Source organism: Acinonyx jubatus, chromosome F2 (genome assembly GCF_027475565.1).
Source record: "Acinonyx jubatus isolate Ajub_Pintada_27869175 chromosome F2, VMU_Ajub_asm_v1.0, whole genome shotgun sequence".
Taxonomy (NCBI): Eukaryota; Metazoa; Chordata; class Mammalia; order Carnivora; family Felidae; genus Acinonyx; species Acinonyx jubatus.
The window spans coordinates 37,543,023-37,563,824 of NC_069394.1; the positions used below are offsets into that span (position 1 = coordinate 37,543,023).

At 34.1% G+C, this 20,802-nt stretch overlaps 1 protein-coding gene across 11 annotated transcripts in view; it reads right to left on the bottom strand.

Moving 5' to 3' along the window:
• The window catches only part of VPS13B (vacuolar protein sorting 13 homolog B), a 794,855-nt gene that overhangs the window by 458,066 nt on the left and 315,987 nt on the right, over positions 1-20,802 (bottom strand). For all 11 annotated transcript variants that reach the window (XR_008292721.1, XM_053208413.1, XM_053208414.1 and 8 more), the window contains exon 20: positions 633-742. Coding sequence is in view for 10 of the 11 variants with exons in the window: in XM_053208413.1 (XP_053064388.1) it covers positions 633-742 (110 nt within the window). In the remaining variant the exon portion in view is untranslated. The remainder of the gene's footprint in view (positions 1-632; positions 743-20,802) is intronic.

Here is a 20,802-nt window from a genome sequence, read left to right on the forward strand (position 1 = left end):
TTTACTATGTGTGACAATAGGGAAACAAATCTCAATTAGCATCAATTTCTTCATCTTTAAAATGGGAATAAACTCTGTCAGAATTACATTTAAGAATCATAACACAGAAAATATATTTAAGCATTTCAGAAAATACAATTAGCTGTTTTATACTTTGTAATTTATACTCTTTTAAACAAGTGCATATCCCAACTCTTTTGCACCAACCATCCCAATCCAAGGGTTGGGCACCCAATGAATGCTTGTTGAATAAACCTAAAGATGTAGAAGAAATACAGTGATAATGAAAATTAAAGCTATTAATATGCAATTCTTATGTATCAGACACTCAGAACAAACATCTAGGCACTATGAGAGAAAACGGGCCACTAAAGCAGGACTACCTGAACTATTCTCTAACGTATCTGCTTTATAAGCAATTGCATAGAAATCCACCTCAGTAATCAATGAAACTCCACTTTGAGCTGGAGTTTCCAGTCTAGAAGTGAAGGAGTAAAACTGCTTGAAAGGGGAAGAGTGGAAGACAGAGGAATTAAAAAAAATCAATACAGACAATATAGACCTTTAACAAATGACTGAGAAAACAGAAAACAATTTATTCATTAAGAGAATAAATTACAAAAATTTCTCACCTGCTGCATATGTCTACTGGTTCGTTTCTGAGGCTGATAAATGAGCCAGGTATATAAGACTGGGTCAATATTAACTGCTAGTCCTTGTACACTACAAAGGAGTACAGCACCTAAAAATCAAGATTTTAAAATTATTTTAATTCCTCATAAAAATAATAAGCTTTATATCACTTCACACCAAGTAGGATAGCTAACAAAATTAACAGGTGCATACAAAGATGTGGAGGATTCAAGACGTCATATACCGCTGGTTGGAACATAAAATGGTGCAAATACATTCAAAAACACTTTGGCATTTCCTCAGGAAGCAAATATACCGTCACAATATGACCTAACAATTTTATTCCTGCGTATGTACAAAGAGAACTAAAATCATATGTTCACTCAAAAATTTGTAGCTAAATTTCCAAAACAGTAATCATAATAGCCAAAAAGTGGGAATGACACAAATGTCCATGAATTGCTAAATGGATATACAAAATGTCGTATAGCCATATAATGGAAAATTATTTTTGCACAACAAGGAATAAAGTACTGATTCATGCTACACTACCTTGAAAACGTGCTAAGAAGTCAGTCACAGAAAACCACATACTGTAGGATTCTACTTACATGAAATGGCTAAAACAGGCAAAACCATAGAGAAAAAAGGTAATTTGTGTACGCCAGTGCCTAGGAGGAGGAAAGAATGGAAAAGAACTGCTAATAGATATGTGGTTCTTTGGGGAGTGATGAAAATGTTCCAGAATTAGAAAATGGTGATTGTTGCACAACTTTGCAAATATACTAAAAACCACTAAATTATGTACTTTAACATAGTGATTTTTATGGAATATGAATTGTATCTCATTAAAAGTGAATCTGTCTTTAATAAGAAGAAGCTTTATTTTTTAGCAAAGAGCAATTTTTATATTGGTCATGAGAACAGAATATTATCTCCCTTTTTGTTTATATCACAAATTTAATTCATGATGTTAAAGTAAGGATTATTATAACCACTCAATAAATCACTGCAAATTACAAAGTTAAACGTTCAGAAGCAAGAGAGAGATCTGCCTAGATGAAACACAGGCTAACATTCTGACATAAAACACAAAGCTGAAGTGTAACAAGTTGCAATTCCGTCCTAGTCAAGTATTTTACTAAAATACTCAAGTATTTCAGTCTCTCTCTGATAAAAAGAAACACACGGATTTAACTAAAGTATAACATCCCATTCTTATGTGCAGATTATGTGCATCCATAAATACATTTTTGTATTTGCAAATGCAGTTTTTGGTAAAATATTATTAGCTCCACTGAAATATATGGAATATCAAGTAAGGAGTATTTGTCACATTTGCTCTCAACTACACTCCAGTATCTAGAAAAGTAATTGCCACATGGTAGGGGCAAAGAGTCATAGTACATGATACCTGAGTTCTCAACTTAGGTGCAACTTGTTCTATAATTTTGCAGGTTATCTAAACCACACAGTAACTATTATTACCAAGGTCTATGAAAAGTGAGCCACACAGACACAGAGATAGAATGATGGAGGAGAGCGCGCAAGAGAAATACCCTTCCTTTTTAAACATTTACACAGGGGTGTCTGAGTGCCTCAGTCAATTGAGCATCCGACTTCGGCTCATGTCATGTCATCACAGTTTGTGGGTTTGAGCCCCATGCCGGGCTCCAGCTCAGAGCCTGGAGTTACTTCGGATTCTGTGCCTCCCTCTCCTCTGCCCCACCCCCCCACTCACGCCCGCTCTCTCTCTTTCTCTCTCAAAAATAAATGTTTAAAAAAAAAAGCAAATGTTTAAAAAAAAATTTTTTTTAATAAAACTTTTACACAGAATTTTCAAACAAGCAAAAATTGCCAGGTGTTCTCCCAGGGACCCAGAATCAGTGTAGATTCCAAAGCAGCATTCTGAGACCACAGCAATTCCATCCACTTCCATGTACAAATGCATGTGCTGCTGAGCAATAATTTGCTTAAATACACATCAGGAAGGAATGATGATGTGAAACTAAATACAAAATGATTGCAAAAGGTAAGTCATAAATGAAGTCAAATAGAAAATATAATTTAATATATGTATTTTTCCTGTAATACAATGCATAAAAATTGTTTATTAAAACCTTTTAAAGAAATTAACTGTATACATTTCAATAGAGTTTTAAAATTTTAATTCAAGAATTCAAGAATATTTAAATTCAAGAATATATCATTCAATCTTAAAAGTTAAAAGACGTTTCTAAATTCCAAATAAAGAAATGAAATTAGTTAGATTTGAATTATATGAACTATTTCCTATCACATAAGGCCACTGTAATTTGTTTTATAATTAAAATCATATAAATATTAAAGACACCACAAATAATATATGCTTAACAATAAAGAAATGTGTTCCACACACAGACACACAGACACACAGCACTTGCAACAATAAAGAAAAATATGGGATCCAGGAGACAAAAGGATCCAACGCAGGAGAAAAGTGACAGGAATCCCCAAAATGACAACAGTGAAGTAGTAACAGGTCATGGAACTGTTACTTGGAACAGTTTCCATGGTAACATGGAAAATGTAGTAACAATAAAACACAGTATTAAATACAGGGAAAACAAATGTTATAAAGGAAAGTCAGTACACAATAAAGGGTACCACGAATTATATTTATAGACAGAAGTATGTAAATTCTAAAAAAACCCAGATGCATTAATTAATCAAACTTGATATAACAATATTGAGAGTATGATAGGAGGAGAGAGTGAAAGTTGGCCAAATATAATTTTCAACTGTAAGGCATTAATAAATTATACTCTTAAGTAAACAATCAAGAAAGAGCAAGAAAAGTTATGTTATTTAAAAAATATGGATGGGCGCCTGGGTGGCTCAGTCAGTTGGGCGTCTGACTTCGGCTCAGGTCATGATCTCACGGTTTGTGAATTCAAGCCCCGTGTCGGGCTCTGTGCTGACAGCTCAGAGCCTGGAGCCTGCTTCGGATTCTATGTCTCTATGTCTCTATGTCTCTCTCTCTCTCTCTCTGCCCCTCCCCTGCTTGTGCTCTCTGTCTCTCAAAAATGAATAAATGTAAAACAAATAAACAAAAATAAAATAAACAAAATAAAATAAAACTAAAATATATGGAAACACCAAAACAATTATTGAAAAGATCTGAGATGTGTTACCTCTTGAAAAGGGAACATTAAAAAAAAAAAAAAAAAGCAGTTGCCATGAGGGAGGATATAAATGGGATTCTCAAACTGGGGTCAAGAGAAAAGAGAGGTAGATGAGCCTTAGATTTTCTTGCTGAGAAATGTCCCTCTAGCGATTAATTAGCCATTAACAGAATCAAGTATTCTGTCTGAAAAATCTCCAATTCACTGTCATATAACTGCCACAAATTACGATCTGGGAATGGTTTTCTTAACAAAAAATCACAACTGACTCTGTGAGACAGAGTCAGAAAAATCAACAAACAACTAATTTAGACTTTCAAGCACTGGAGATATTAGAATATAGAGAAAAAAAAGCACCTCTGTATAAAATGTTTAAAATGCAAAAGTATGGTATCATACAGAGTATCAGGAAAGAACATATTTAAAGAAAAAATGGAAACTATGAAAGTGACATATTTAATTGTTGATGTAAAAAACTCATTAGGCAGGTTCAATAGCTGATTAGATATAGTTGAAGAGAAAAACAGTGAAGTGGAAGAAGTACCTGAAATCATTAGAATGCATCTGAAAGACAAAAATGAAAGATTATTAAAATGAGGTGAAGAGATATGAGGACTTAAGAAGACCAAATATATGTCTAATCAGATTCCATGTGGAGATACTAAAAAGTAGGGAAGAGGCAATATTGTTAAAAAGATGATGCCTGAGAATTTTACAGAATTGATGAAAGATAGTTAAGCCTAAAACCCAAGAAGAAGCCCAAGAAAACCAAACTGTATAATTAAAACAAAATGTAATTTAAGACTACAATGAGATATCACCTCACGCTTGTCAGAATGACTAAAATCAACAACACAAGAAATAACAGGTGTTGGCAAGGATGTGGAGAAAGAGGAATCCTCTTGCACTACTGGTGGAAATGTAAACTGGTGCAGGCACTCTGGAAAACAGTATGGAAGTTCCTCAAAAAGTTAAAAATAGAAGTACCAGGCAACAGGGTGCCTGAGTGGCTCAGTCAGTTAAGAGTCTGACTTCAGCTCAAGTCATTATCTTGCAGTTGGTGAGATGCAGCCCCACATCAGGCTCTGTGCTGACAGCTTGGAGCCTGGAGCGTATTCAGATTCTGCATCTTCTCTCTCTCTGCCCCTCTTCTGCTCACTCTCTCTCTCTCTCTCTCTCAAAATTAAATAAACATTAAAAAAATTTTTTTGAATACAAGTACCCTACAATCCAGCAATTACACTAGGTATTTACCCTAAGAATACAAAAATACTAATTCGAAGGGATATATGCACCCTGATGCTATCTACAATAGCCAAATTATGGAAACAACCCAAGTGTCCATGGACTGATAAATGGATATAGAAGATGTGGTATATACATATATAATGCATATTACTCAGCCATAAAAGGGATGAATCTTACCATTTGCAATGACACAGGTGCAGCTAGAGAGCATTATGCTAAGGGAAACACATCAGAGAAAGACAAATACCATATGATTTCACTCACATAAGAAATTTAAGAAGCAAAACAAGCATAGGAAAAAAAAGAGAGAGAGAGAGAGAGAGAGAGAGACAAGCCAAGAAACAGACTCTTAACTATACAGAACAAACTGATGGCCACCAGAGGTGGGTGGGGGATGGGTGATATAAGTGATCAGGAATAAGGAGTGCACTTGTCACGAGCACCAGGTGTTGTATGGAAGTGTTGAAACACTAAAGTGTACACCTGAAACCAATATTACACTGTATGTTAGCTGGAAATTAAATAAAAACTTAAAAAAATGAAAATAAACACATTTAATTAAGCAAACTGGAAAGAAGTTGCCAACACTGAAGGGAAAAGAAGATTAAAAATATTCCAAACAACAAGAATGATCACCTGGGGAATAAAAACACAAACAAATTGGTGCCCCTGGGAGGCTCAGACAGTTAAGTATCTGACTTTGGCTCAGGTCATGATCTCACAGTTAGTGAGTTCCAACCCCATGTGGGGCTCTGTGCTGACAGCTAAGAGCCTGGAGCCTGCTTCAGATTTGTCTCCCTCTCTTTGCCCCTCCCCGGCTAACTCGTGCTTGCTCGCTCTCTCTCTCTCTTTCCTTCAAAAATACACAGACATTTAAAAAAGTTTTTTTAAACACAAATAAATTGACAACTTCTTAGCAAAACAATCTATGGTATTCATTATATGATTTTACCTCAAATTTACATATACATAACATGTATTCTTGTCTAGGTAGAAAGTGTTATATTTATAAGAATATAGAGGAAGAAAATTTAAAATTACATGTATTTTTTTAAAAAGAATGTATCATGGGGTGCCTGGGTGGCTCAGTCGGTTAAGCGTCCGACTTCAGCTCAGGTCATGATCTCACAGCTTGTGAGTTCGAGCCCCACATTGGGCTCTGTGCCGACAGCTCGGAGCCTGGAGCCGGCTTCGGATTCTGTGTCTCTCTCTCTCTCTCTGCTCCTCCTCTGCTCATGCTCTGTCTCTCTCTCCTTCAAAAATAAATAAACATTAAAAAAAAAGAAGAAGAAGTAAAAGAAAATTTTAAAAAAATAAAAAAATAAAAAGAATCTATCAGGATAATTTTTCTCTCCCTAATATTATGCATCTGAAGTACAAGGCACAAACTTTTTTTTTTGAAATTATGAAAAGTATACCCCAACGCCCTATATAAAGCAGTTTATAAATTTAATACTATGCTAACTACAAAAGGTAAAAGTAAATTTAAAAACTGCAGACATTCTCCATATTGGGCAAGTTATTTAAAAATCTTTTCCTATGTATTGAAAAGTAAATGTGTTAAGTAAAATTTTTTAAAACTTTCTCAGTAAGTTAGAATTCCTTTTTAATCAAGATTTTAGAGAGAGGAGGAGGAAAACCAATGCAATAAATATTTTCATGTGAAAACTAATCTTGAAAGTTTTATTTTATTATAATGAAGAAGTTAAAAACTATTTCACCAACTAATGTTCATAAAAGTCATGTGATTACATTAAATCAGAGATAACTAAATGACACACAGGCTGGAACTATGGGAATGTTAAATGGGTGATAAAAGAGAATAATCTATCAATTTAGTTGAAATTATAGAGATAATGTTCTTTCAAATTTAAAAGGATATTTTCATATTAAACTCAATTTACAAGACAGAGCCTTTAAAAATAACACACAAGTTCTGACATGTAAGTGTGTAGACAACTAGTCTGATACTGAATTTACTTAGAACAGATCCCCCATAAATCATTAAATTTGGCAATATACTACTCTGTTTAATTTTAGCCTGGAAAACAACTAATGAGAAAAGTGTGCTTTATTTCTCTGCTCGTTGCCAAAATGGCTCATTTATCCACATTCCACTCTGGCTTCACAAATTAGTTAAACCAAGCCACCACCATCATTTTCAGTTACATCCTAAGCTGTAGAATGAGAATGAAATAAGAGTGAGAAACCAAAGGTGCACAGCATTTAAATATATATGCTTCTTATCACCTATAGAAACTATGTCAACCAATGAGATGACCCTGTAAAATATCAAGTTCTAAAAAGTGACAAGTACCCTGCATTTTATCTTAAACTAATGAATGAGACAAAAGACATACTCATCTTCATCTAAGTTTCAGTGGCTAAAACTCACTATTTTTCTATTACGCAGCTATAGTAAAGTACAGACTTTTTAGATTTGTGTAGTTCTTAAGAAATTAATAGCTACTCTTATTTTTAAGAATAATTTTAAGAATTTTGGCCTGTAAACAAAGAATCAAAAATATGGGTGGAGAATAAAGAGAAGATAAAGTAATCAGAGGCTAAGAAATGACAGAGCAGGGATGAGCCGCCAACTAGTGGCAAATTTATCCAAGGTAATTGTCAGGTTTAGTATAATGCAATAAGCCTTTTAGGTATGTGCATATGGTAGCTCATGTTACTTAATTAACAATTACCATGTCTTCCCATAGGATTTGGAAAATCACAGGAGAACTCTATCCATCGTAACAATAACAAGCCATGTAACCAACATATCAAAGCTTTTCAACCTTCATCAGACAGCAGAATTTGCAAAGAAACCTAATGAACAAAAATCATAAACGTGAAAGGCCCTTCGTAGGCAGGAAGGAATGAATGGTAGGTTTTATTCTTGGCATAGCAGTAGGAAGAAAAACAAGTTGTTAAGAAAAAAACAAAAGAACTTTCAACAAATGTTTAAACACAAGTATGGGGACTAGCATGACAATTTAGAATCCCTGAGAACTCTAGACACAAGAGGAGTGCCATTTCTTTTCAACACACCTCCACCAAATACCCAGGAGAGTGGCAGGGGACTGGCCTGGAGAAATGAGGAAGACCCTTCTAACACACAGGCATGTGGAGGCTGATGATGTCTGAGCCCAAGGAGAAATGAAAGAAATCCCACAGTCATTCTCAACTTTTCAGTGAGCACCAAACAGGGCTATCTGTGACTGGAAGAAAGAAAGAGGGAATAAGACAGATCCCGCGATACAGACAAGTGAACAAGGCATCTTAGGTCTCAGTACAGGCAAAGAGAACTAAGAGAAAATCACAAACCATACTGAAATAAAGATTCCAATGCTGTTCTCAAGAACTGTGAAGCCTATGGTGAACTTAATACAAATAAATCAAGAACCAGACCCAGCACAACTGCAGACTAGAAAGCAAAGAACATATAGCATTAAGAATATAGTCAATATTATCTTAGTAATGTTATATGGCAATAGACGGTAACTACACTAAACATGGTAAGCATTGCATAATGTATGCAATTGTTGATTCACTATGTTGTGCACCTGTAACCAATATAACAATGTACGTCAACTAGACTTCAGTAATAAAAATTTAAAAATAAAGTGAAAGAGAGGGAAAAAAAGAAAGCCAAAACTAGATCCAATTCAACTACACCTTTTACATGACAAAAGAAGAGGCATGTTCTTTTATGGGCATAAACGTTTTTCTGTCATACGTACTTTTATTATTCTTTTTACACGCAACATTGAACATTCATTAGAAAAATTATGAAAACACATAATTCTTTTTTTTTTTACCAAAAAAGAAAATAGTTATTAGCATAAGTTCAAAAGGTGCCAAAAATATTGGAATTATCAACAACTTTAAAACAACTCTGATAAATATGTTAAAGAATATAGTGAAAAAGGTAGACAGTGTGCATGAACTAAAGAGAAAGGAGGTGAAAAATTATTTGAATTTTTCAAAACTGATAAACAATACCAACTGACAGATTAAAAAAAATAAGAATTTTTAAAAGAATAATTAAAAAGAAATACAAAAATAATTATTCTCAAAAAGAATAATTAAAAAGAAAAACAGATCTAGATGCATCACAATCAAACTGCAGGAAATCCAAAACAGAAAAAAATTTAAAATCACTCAGAAAAAAAACCCACAATACGTATAAGGGAATCATGATAAGGACAACTCCTCAGAAATAATGGTGATGCAAAAATAATGGAATGGTATCTTTAAAGTGCTAAAACAAGAAAAGACAACCTAGATTGATATATCTGCTGAAAATATGCTTTAAAAATGAAGCCAAAACAAAACAAAAAAAACACTTTGCCTCCCAAAGACTTGAGCTACTGGAAAATATGAGAAGTGCTTTAGAGTGAAAGGAACTTGTACAAGATGGAATTTCAATTATAGAAAAGGAATGAAAAACACCAGAAAGACTAAGTATGTTGGTAAACAAAAAGGACATCTTAAAAAATATGCTATATACATACATATACATGTATATATGTACATATATATACATACACATACATATATATACACATATATATACTTATACATATATATGTACATATACATATGCATATATATCTTTAAATCTCTTTTAAAACACTTATGACTACTTAAAGTAGGAGTAACAACAATGCTATGGGGGGTTCGAATTGCACAAAGAACTAAAATATATGCCCACAGAGCAGAAAGAACAGGATGGTGGTAACTGGAAGTAAAATAGTGTAACAATACATTTGTCTTATTTTCCAGTTTATTGTAGAGTCCATTACTGTCCTCTAAACTTACTAGTTTTACTGATAAGTCCAATTCATATCATATAAAAATACTTATTAAGCACTTATTTGTGTCCATACGTACTTTCTTCTTTCCATCTATCCAAATTTTGTGCATCCTTTGATTCAAATTAGCCTTCACCATTCAGACTTTCTACCACCACTGATTTTACCATTCTTTAGCCAAGTATAACACTGAGAATATAGAGCTCATTTCAGCTAAGGATGGCAGGGAAGATTATGAGTATTTTAGGAAACTGCCTAATGTGTGAAATTGTGACACGTTTTATCGCTTTACAGCATTAAGGAGCCATTGTGTCCCTTGGTCATAAATTCAAAGTGAGTCAACTCATTGTGGTTTCATGTTTTTCTTCAGTCCAATTCAGGCACAGAGAAGGTGTAAGAATTGGATTTCATCAAGACTGTGTGTGTGTGTGTTTATTTTTCCTACTGTTGTTTTTCATTCTCTCCAGATCAAATGTTAATCAATTTTATCAGACATTAAGTTAATAATTGGTCTCCTTCTATCTGATTCATGTATCTTCTCAATTAGCAAAGAATGCACAAATGAAATATTCATCTCAAACTGTGTCAGCAATTATTACTTTGTGATGTTTCAAAGTTTTCATGTGCAAGACATAAAAGTCTAAAACCATAAAGATAATCAGACACCACTATCACAATGAAAAGCTTAGAACTTCCAAATGATGAACTATAAACAAAATTGAAGGCAAAAATCAAACCACAAGAAAATACTAGAAAAATACATAACACAGATAATATTCATGATACAGGAAAACATCCTAAAATTTCAAAAAAAAAAAAAATGCTATACAACCGAACAGAAAAAATAGGCCAAAAACATAAATAGACAAATCACAGAATAACTACAAGCAGCCTTCACTAATGCTCAACATCACTAACAGCAAAGAAATGCAAGGTAAAACTCCCCCCAAAAATAATTTTCCAATGACAGATTAACAAAACCTTTAGTGAATGAAATTCTATTACAGATAAGGCCATGGAAGATAAAGCACTTTCATGTATGCTTAAAAAAAAAAAAAAAAAAAGAAATTGCCACAGGCATTTTGAAGGCCATTTTGCAATTTATTACCCATCAAAATTTTAAATGTACATACTCACTGACCCAGCAATTTCAGCTTTTGGAATCCTACAGTAACACTTGTAAATATTCTTAAAAATACATGCACAAAGATGTTCGTTTGTAATAGTCTCTACAATAATAAATATGTAAATGACATCAACATCTACAAAGTATGGTAATTTCTTTAATGGAACACCATTCAGATATTAAATTATGTGCTTACTTATATGTAAGTACACGTACATATAATAACAAATAATGGAAAATAGTATAAAGTGAAAAAAGCATTTTGCAAAAAATAGAAAAGGAAGGAAAACTTACAAATTCATTCTATGAGGCCAGCTTACCCTGATATACTGGAAAAACCAGATAAAGACACCACAGAAAAAGAGAACTACAGGCCAATTTCTCTGAAATTTCTCCAAAATCCTCAACAAAACACTAGCAAAATGAATCCAACAATACCTTAAAAAAATCATCCACCACAATCAAATGGGATTTATTCCTGGGGGACAAAGGTGGTTCAATATTTGCAAAGCAATCAATGTAATACATCACATCAATAAAAGACGGGACAAGAACCATATAAGATTATTTCAACAGATGCAGAAAAAGCAAGCAAAAAAGTAGAACATCGATTCATGATAAAAACCTTCTTTAGAGGGAACATACTTCAACATAATAAAGGCCGTATATGGAAAACCCACAGATGGCATCATCCTCAATGGGGAAAAACTGAGAGCCTCTCCCCTAAGGTCAGAAACAAAACAAGGATGTCCACTCTCACCGCTTTTACTCTACATAGTACTGGAAGTCATAGCCACAGCAATCAGACAACAAAAAGAAATACAAAGCATCAAAATCAGCAAAGTAGAAGTCAAACTTTCACTACTTACAGATGACATGATACTATGTGTAGAAAAGCCAAAAGAGTCCACCATAAAAACTACTAGAACGATAAATGAATTCAATAAAGTCACAGGATACAAAATCAACATACAGGTATCTGTTGCATTCCTATACTAATAATGAAGCAGCAGAAAGTAAAATTAAGAAAATAATCCCATTCACAATTGCACCAAAAACAATAAACTACCTAGGAATCAACTTAACCAAAGAGGTGAAAGACCTGTACTCTGAAAGCTACACACACCAAACAAGGATGAAACTGAACACAAAGAAATGGAAAGACATTCCATGTTCATGGATTAGGAGAACAAATTTTGTCAAAATGTTCATACTGCCCAAGGCAATCTACACATTTAATGCAATCCCTATAAAAATACCAAAGCATTTTTCACAGAACAAGAATAATCCTGAAATTTGTAAGGAACCACAAAAGACCCTGAATAGCCAAAGCAATCTTCAAAGAGAAAAGCAAATCTGGAGGCATCACAATTCCCACTTTCAAGTTATATTACAAAGCTGTAACAATAAAAACACTATGGTAATGGCACAAAAAGATACCTACACAAAAAGATCAATGGAACAGAATAGAAAATCCAGACATAAACCAAGAACTATATGGTCAAGTTAGTCTTTGACAAAACAGGAAAGAATATCCAATAGGAAAAAAGACAGTCTTTTTAACAAATGGTGTTAGGAAAACTGGAAACCAATATGCAAAAGAATGAAACTGGACCACTTTCTTACACCATACACAAAAATAAATTCAAAATGGAGTCAAAATCTAAATGTGAGACAAGAAACCATCAAAATCCTACAAGCAAGCACAGGCAGTAATTTCTCTGTTCCTGTAGGAACATTTTTCTAGATAGGTCTCCTGAAGCAAGGGAAATAAAAGCAAAAATAAACTATTGGGACTATGTCAAAATAAAAGAAAAAATCACATCAAAGGAAGCAATCAGCAAAACTAAAAGGCAACCTTCAGAATGGAGAAGATATTTGCAAATGACATATCTGATAAAGAATTAGTATACAAAACCTATAGAGAACATATCAAGCTCAACACCCTCCAAAAAATAATAACTCAGTTAAAAAACAGGCAAAAGACATGAGCAGACATTTCTCCAAAGAAGACTTTCTGATGGCGAACACATAAAAAGATGTCCATTATCACTTATCATCAGGGAAATGCAAATCAAGGCTACAATGAGATATCACCTCACACCTGTCAGAATGGGTAAGACCAATAACACAAGAAACAACAGCTATTGGCAAAGATGTAGAGTGAAAGGAACCCTCATGCGCTGTTGGTGGGAATGCAAACTGTTGCAGTCATTCTGGAAAATAGTATGGAGGTTCCTCAAGTGGTCAAAAATAGAACCACCCTACAATCCAGCAACTGTACTACTGACTACTTACCCAAAGAATACAAAACCACTAATTCAAAAGGATACATGTATCCCAATGTTTATAGAAGCATTATTTACAACAGCCAAGATATGCAAACAGCCCAAGCTTCCATCAGTTGATGAATGGAAAAAGATGCATGCATGCATCACACACACACGTGCACGCGCGCGCGCGCACACACACACACACACACACACACACACACACACACACACAGTGGAATATTACGGAGCCATAAAAAAGAATGAAATATTGCTGTTTGCAATGATACAGATGGAGCTAGGCTGTATAATGCTGAAGTGAAATAAGTGAGCTAGAGAAAAACAAATACCATATGATTTCATTCACATGTGGAATTTAGGAAACAAAACGAAGGTACAAAGGGCAAAAGGGAGAGCCAAACCAAGAAACAGACTCTTAACTATAAAAGACAAACTGATGGTTACCAGAGGGGAAGTGGGTGGGGGAAATAAGTGATGGGGATTAAGGAGTTCACTTGTTGTGATGAGCACCAAGTGATTAAAATAAAAGCTTAAAAAATAAAATAGAGGGACTAGATGACTCAGTCAGTTAAGCATCCAACTCTCGATTTTGGCTCAGGTCATGATCTCATGGTTCATGAGATCAAACTCTGCTGACAGCCTGGAGCCTGTTTGGGATTCTTTCCCTCCCTCTTTCTCTGCTCCTCCCCAGCTCACAAGAACACACACACTCTCTCTCACTCTCTCTCTCAAAATAAATAAATAACCATTTTTTAAAAATAAAGTGAAAAAACAGGTATACTGCACAGAAATTTCAGGTATTAAACATATGTATATGTATGATTAAACAAAATATATAATAGACATGCTTACTGAAACATAAAATAGTAGTATCTCTGAATGTATGGGGGACAATACACAAGTAGTATACTCTGGAAAAGACAGGCAATTCTAGGAACCATGCTATATACAAATCAAGGTAAAAGAAACTATCACTTCATGATTTAGTAATAATTATTTATATTCTAAAACCCAGAAACTACACCAGCATTATTCCTGACCATTTTTGAATTTCAATGAAAGCTTTGGTTCATATAAGAAACAGAAGCCTAATTTGATTCACCACAAGTAAAAAACCATTTAGAAAATTACCAGATGTCATAAAAGTCTCTTATTTATCCGCAATTTGTCAATATTCTTTATTCAGGATTTTCATTATTCAAAATCTCCATCACAGTGATCCCACACCAATCATTTTGAACAAATCTACAATCCTATAACAATAACTTTTCAAACCAATTCTTCACTTTAAACTGTCTTAGAAGACAATATAATCAAACTATACATTATAAACCAAGATATAACTATAAAACTACTCAATTCACTTATTACCTCAATAAAGTATTTTCTGCTGTCCAATATTATGAATAGTTTTATCAATTCAAGTATTTCTTCATCTCTTTTATAAATGGACGCAAACCTCCATCATATATCTTAATTGTATTAGCGTACAGTAAATAACTTGAGGCTATGAGCATTGTAAAGACAGTATAAACAAGGCAGGACATGAATAGACACTCCTCTAAAGAAGACATCCAGATGGCCAACAGGCACATGAAAAGATGTTCAACGTCACTCATCATCAGGGAAATATAGTCAGAGTGGCTAAAATGAACAAATCAGGAAACTACAGATGCTGGAGAGGATGTGGAGAAATGGGAACCCTCTTGCACTGTTGGTGGGAATGCACATTGGTGCAGCTGCTCTGGAAAACAGCGTGGGGGTTCCTCAAAAAATTAAAAATACATCTACCCTATGACCCAGCAATAGCACTGCTAGGAATTTACCCAAGGGATACGGGAGTGCTGGTGCATAGGGGCACTTGTACCCCAATGTTTATAGCAGCACTTTCAACAATAGCCAAACTATGGAAAGAGCCCTAATGTCCTTCAACTGATGAATGGATAAAGAAGTTTTGGTTTATATATACAATGGAATACTACTTGGCAATGAGAAAGGATGACATATGGCCTTTTGTAGCAACGTGGATGAAACTGGAGAGTATTATGCTAAGTGAAATAAGTCATACAGAGAAAGACAGATAACCATATGTTTTTACTCTTATGTGGATCTTCAGAAACCTAACAGAAGACCATGGGGGAGGGGAAGGGGGAAAAAAAAGTTACAGAGAGGGAGGGAGGCAAACCATAAGAGACTCCTAAAAACTGAGAATAAACTGAGGGTTGATGGGGGGCGGGAGGGAGGAGAAAGGGGGTGATGGGCATTGAGGAGGGCACCTATTGGGATGAGCACTGGGTGTTGTATGGATACCAATTTGACAATAAATTTCATATTAATAAAAAAAAGACAGTATAAACAACATGATACAATTATCTTAATTAATGATGCATAAAATATGAGTTGATGTATAATAACTTGGAATAAAAGAGTATTAGTTTGGTTTCATAATTTAAAGCCAATACAGGTCATCTCTGATCATGCTTAATTCTAAATGCTGAATATGTATTATACTGATTTTAATTTAATTTTAATTTTGCTGATTATATAAAGTTATCGATATCTGGTTTAAATGTTAAACACACACAATGAAGGACCATATTCTTGTATTTTTTGGTATAGATTCTAGCAAGAAGCTTAATAAATGTTTGTTGTTATGATTCTTAAAACAAATTGGAAGAAGAATCTTGAGTCATCCACATTAGATGGCGTCTGTCCTTTTTAAATTCCATGTACTAGTAAAGGTTGGAAAGGACTCTTGAAATCATGATAGTACTCAACAGACTAGCTATGAAAACAAAATGTACATTTTGATTTAATTATCAAATCCACAAATACTAAAATTTTTATTAATAATAATAAATCTTAACTTAGAAATTAAAAGCAATGCTTTATTGATCAAGACCAGATAAGCATGTATTTTCTGGTACTTAACAACATTACTTCTCATTTCTTCTAAAATCTCATCACATAAATCACACAATAAATTTCTAGTTGTTCTAAGTCCAAGATACGCCCTCCATTCCAGCAGTCATCCTTTTCCAGCCAAGCTATTTTTCCAATTCCTCAAAAACTCAAGCTGCTTTTTAAATACAAGAACCTTGGGATCACCAAGTCCCAACAATAAACCAAAACATTTTTAGTAAATTATTTTCCTGTATATATCAAAACCAACCAAATAAAAACTCCCAGTATTTGTTTTCACAAAGTAACCTGAGACTAAAATGATTGTTCCCCTAATTTGGCTTGTTTTGGTGTGTGAGGCAAAGACCTGATGGCTGAGGCAAAAAAATAAATAAATCTGCATGTTTAACTTAGCCTACTTACTATTTTCCAAAAAATACTTCTAGAGCACTTGATGGTTACTTAGAATCTTATTCTACTTACATCACACATAACACCATAAAGAACAGCAAGTCTCTGAAACATGCCAATACTTTATTCTACCTGACCATAATTCCAGTTTTTACATCTGTAACACAGGCATAAAAACACTTTTAAGATACATGTAAATTTAAAGAGCAGGGAACAGTAAGCCTTATACAGAGTTCTCAAGGTTACAAACCTTACCTAGTTGTGAGGATTAGTAACAAAATTAGAGTTCTGGTTTCTGAACAGCATTCCAGTATTAAATCAAATCTATCCCTGCAACTATTAAAAGGATATATAGAAGTCATTACCATTTAGGTATTCTAAATTGGATTAGAGTCTTCTGAAACATCAAAGATTAATATGGAACAAGTATAAAAATATAGAATAGAAGGAAAATTAATGAATTACTGCTATAGCTATTAAAACCAATCACAATTTGGGGCGACTGGGTGGCTCAGTCGGTTAAGCCTCTGACTTCAGCTCAGGTCACGATCTCACGGTCTGTGAGTTCGAGCCCCGCGTCGGGCTCTGGGCTGATGGCTCAGAGCCTGGAGCCTGCTTCCAATTCTGTGTCTCCTTCTCTCTCTGCCCTCCCCCGTTCATGCTCTGTCTCTCTCTGTCTCAAAAATAAATAAACGCTAAAAAAAAAAAAAAAAACAATCACAATTATAAAGCACATTAATTTCAGGCTACCTTATTATTTTGAAACACAAGAAATGAGCAAAAATTGGTCAAATAAATTTAATTCAAAAACTTCTAGACATACAATAAAAGGTTAAATCCAAATAGTAGCAAGAATATGGTATAATTGATAGTTCAGGCTTCAGTCGACAAATTAGGATATATTTCTGTAAAATTTTTTAAATAAAGTATTTTGGAACACAGCCATGCCCATTTATTTACATATTGTCTTTGGCTGCTTTTGTACTAAAACAGGAGAACTAAGTAGCTCCTAGAGACGTTACATGGCCTACAAGCCTAAAACATGTGCTATCTGGCCCCTTAAGAAAAAGTTTCCCAACCCCTGGTAACATATTGTTGGTAGTAGTTTATAGTTTTGCATATGAATTTAGTAATAAAAACTTAATACCTTTTAAGTAATAAATTCCATTTCTAGAAATCTATGCTAAGGAAATACAAAAATTGGTTAATATTGAGAATTTCATATATATTTATAATAGAAAATATTTGAAACAATCTAAATCTCCAAAAATAACGAATGGTAAAGCAAAGTGTGATGTATTCAAGTGACAAAATAGTACACAGCATTAATCTTTAAAATAATAGTTATAAACCCTGTGATAATGGAAACATTCTTATAGCATATAGAAAATTTAAAGGCAATTCAATAAAAGGTAAAATAAATTGGGATAAAACTAGAAGAATATATGTAAAAATATTTAAATGGCTTGTGGCTGGGTGATGGGTCAATTTTTCTTGTGCTTTCTAGATTTCTTTTAACCTTCCATTCCACTTTGTGAAGATTTAATTATTTTTAAAACAACAACTTAAAATCATATCTAAAAAGCTACAGATTTCAAGTGTTTAGGTGATAAAGCAGATTTTGTTATTTCTCTGCAGAAAACTGCCTTCCCAACCCCCTCTGCATTAAACATAAATGACAACAAGCCACGTCTAATCTCTCACCTATGCAATCTCATCTCTGGCACTGTCCCCATGGTGAGTATATGCCAGCTGCTCTTGAACAAAACACATTGTTTACAGTCCCTCAGTAACCTTTCTGTTAACACTATGGAGGCCTCTCCAAGAACAACCTATCAAATTAGGTTTTCCCAGGCTATTATTCATCACAGTTTTCACTGTTTCTTACTATTTAACATTTATGACCATGTAAGTTTTTGTTTACTCATTATCTACCTTCTCAGATGGAATGTAATCTCATGAGATCAGAGACCATCTCTACTGTTGACATACATTCAATGCCAAGCACAATGTCTGGCACATAGAAAATACTGAATTTAATGAATGAATATACGGCACATTATCACATTTATCTTTAATCTTTCAGGCACTTATTATAAAATATAACTTAACTTCACCCAGAAGCAAATATTTGAAAATATACTTCAAACTATACTCCAAATACTATTTAATGTAAGACACAGTTGGATTACTGATAACAAACAGATCTGTTTTCTGGCCTGGTTCCAATATTCCAATGTGGCATGATTTTTGTGATTATATAAATCATATAAGATAGTTGGAGATATTTTATAGTCAACAGAGTAGAAAGAAGAAAAAAATTTTAATCAGTATTAACATTTTGGTGTAGATGAGACATCTAATATTTGAGGATTTAAACCCCAGCTGTTTCAAGATATCTACACTGTAGTCACATAAAGCTGGTAGCCAAGAAAAAGTAAAGCCTCTAAAATCATAACTGGCATCACATTCTATATATATTTTCTAATATGTTATAACAAGTCTTTTCCTATGTCCATTTTAATAGATAGCTATTGTATTTTAATCTCTACCACCTTAGATAGCTTCTAATTCTCCACGTGAGCCCAAACTGACTTTTATTCCAGCAGTTCCAGTGGTGACCAGCCCTACATGGGTTCTTACCAACTCCATACAAGGTAAACTGACAGAATCTAGACTTGTGCCCATCCCTTACCTCTGGACTACCTCTCCCGTCACCCTGGCTGACATCTAAGATTTGGAATGTGGTACCTCCTCACTCCATCCCCACAAATACATGCACCAGCTGGGAGAGCAACAAAGATAGTACCCTGAGGAGTAGAACCTTTATCAGTGGAATATGGCAGCCTGGAAAAAGTCTTTTCCAGAAAGAACTGTCCTGGAAAGTAGTATAGACAACTACATAATTCCCATGTAGTTCTCCCTCCTTTCCTGATTTATAACCTTAATCCGGGGACTATGATCCCCAATAATAGAAGCACATTAGCCTTTCTCTAAAGCTTTGCTTTTTGAGGAATTCAAGACACTATTCTTTTTGTTGTTTCTGCCAAAAGTTCTCCTGGGGGAATCACATGCTCTCCTCTGAAATCACATATATTTTAGGGAGATTATCATTCAAGGTGTTCTATATTTCCCTGCCTGAAGAATATGCATGTGACTGAAACCAGGTATCTTAAGCTGATCTTAATTTGCCTATTTAAATCAATGACTATTTAATTTTACTACGTGTATATAATTTAACATAACCCCCTCTCGCCAACCCTCCCTCCCTTTCTTCCATTCTTTAGCTACCATTTACAGAGCTAATATGTACAACAGATTGTGCAAGGTTCTCAAAGTGCAAAGATAAGTAGAAAAAACAGCATTCTCAAGATGTCCAGTAGTCTTGTGAAGATGGGGTGGGAAAGGAGGAGAATAATAAACAATTACAAAAGGGCGGGAAACTAACAATTTTAGAACTGTGTGAAAAATAAGAATACATGCTTCAGAATAAGAGGAAACGCTACACAGGACAAGTGATTTAAGAGTAGAGTTCTAAAGAAGTAGGATTCTGCCAACTGGACAATAAGCAAAAAAGGACATTTGGGGAACAGAGATGAACTTGTTAAAAGCATGGATTAAAAATATTTAAGAACATCCAAGTAGCTTTAAAAAGCTGGAACTAAGGAAACGTAGAACATATGAGCAGGTCATGAAAGCCCATTTAAGGAGATCATGTTTTAATTCTGAGGGTGTTAAGTAACACTGCCTACTTTCAAAGCTGGAGGAAATGAAATCTCAAATGTGCATTTCAGAAACATCAAAATGAATGGAGCATGGACTATGAGGTGTCAGAGGCAAAATGGGTAAACAACATTATTTGCAAACTACTTTTACAATTAATCACAAATTCAGGACAGAAGCCACAAAGGCATAACCTGAGACAGTAAAAGTCAAATACAAATACCTTATTTGAGAGGTAAAATAGTATGTTATAACTAAACAGATATAAGTTATTGATAAGAATTACCAGAGTCAAAGAATAGTCGTATAATTAGTGATGAAATGGACTAAAATAAAAAATGGGCTTGAAGGAAAGGATGAAGACAGCAATTGGGAAGTAGGAAACATGGGATGTCTATGGGACACCAAGGTAAAGATATTTATTAGTAGTCAAAATATAGAGGCTAGTACGTTTTTGTGGACTCCTGGGGCTAGAACTATAATTGAGTTATAGT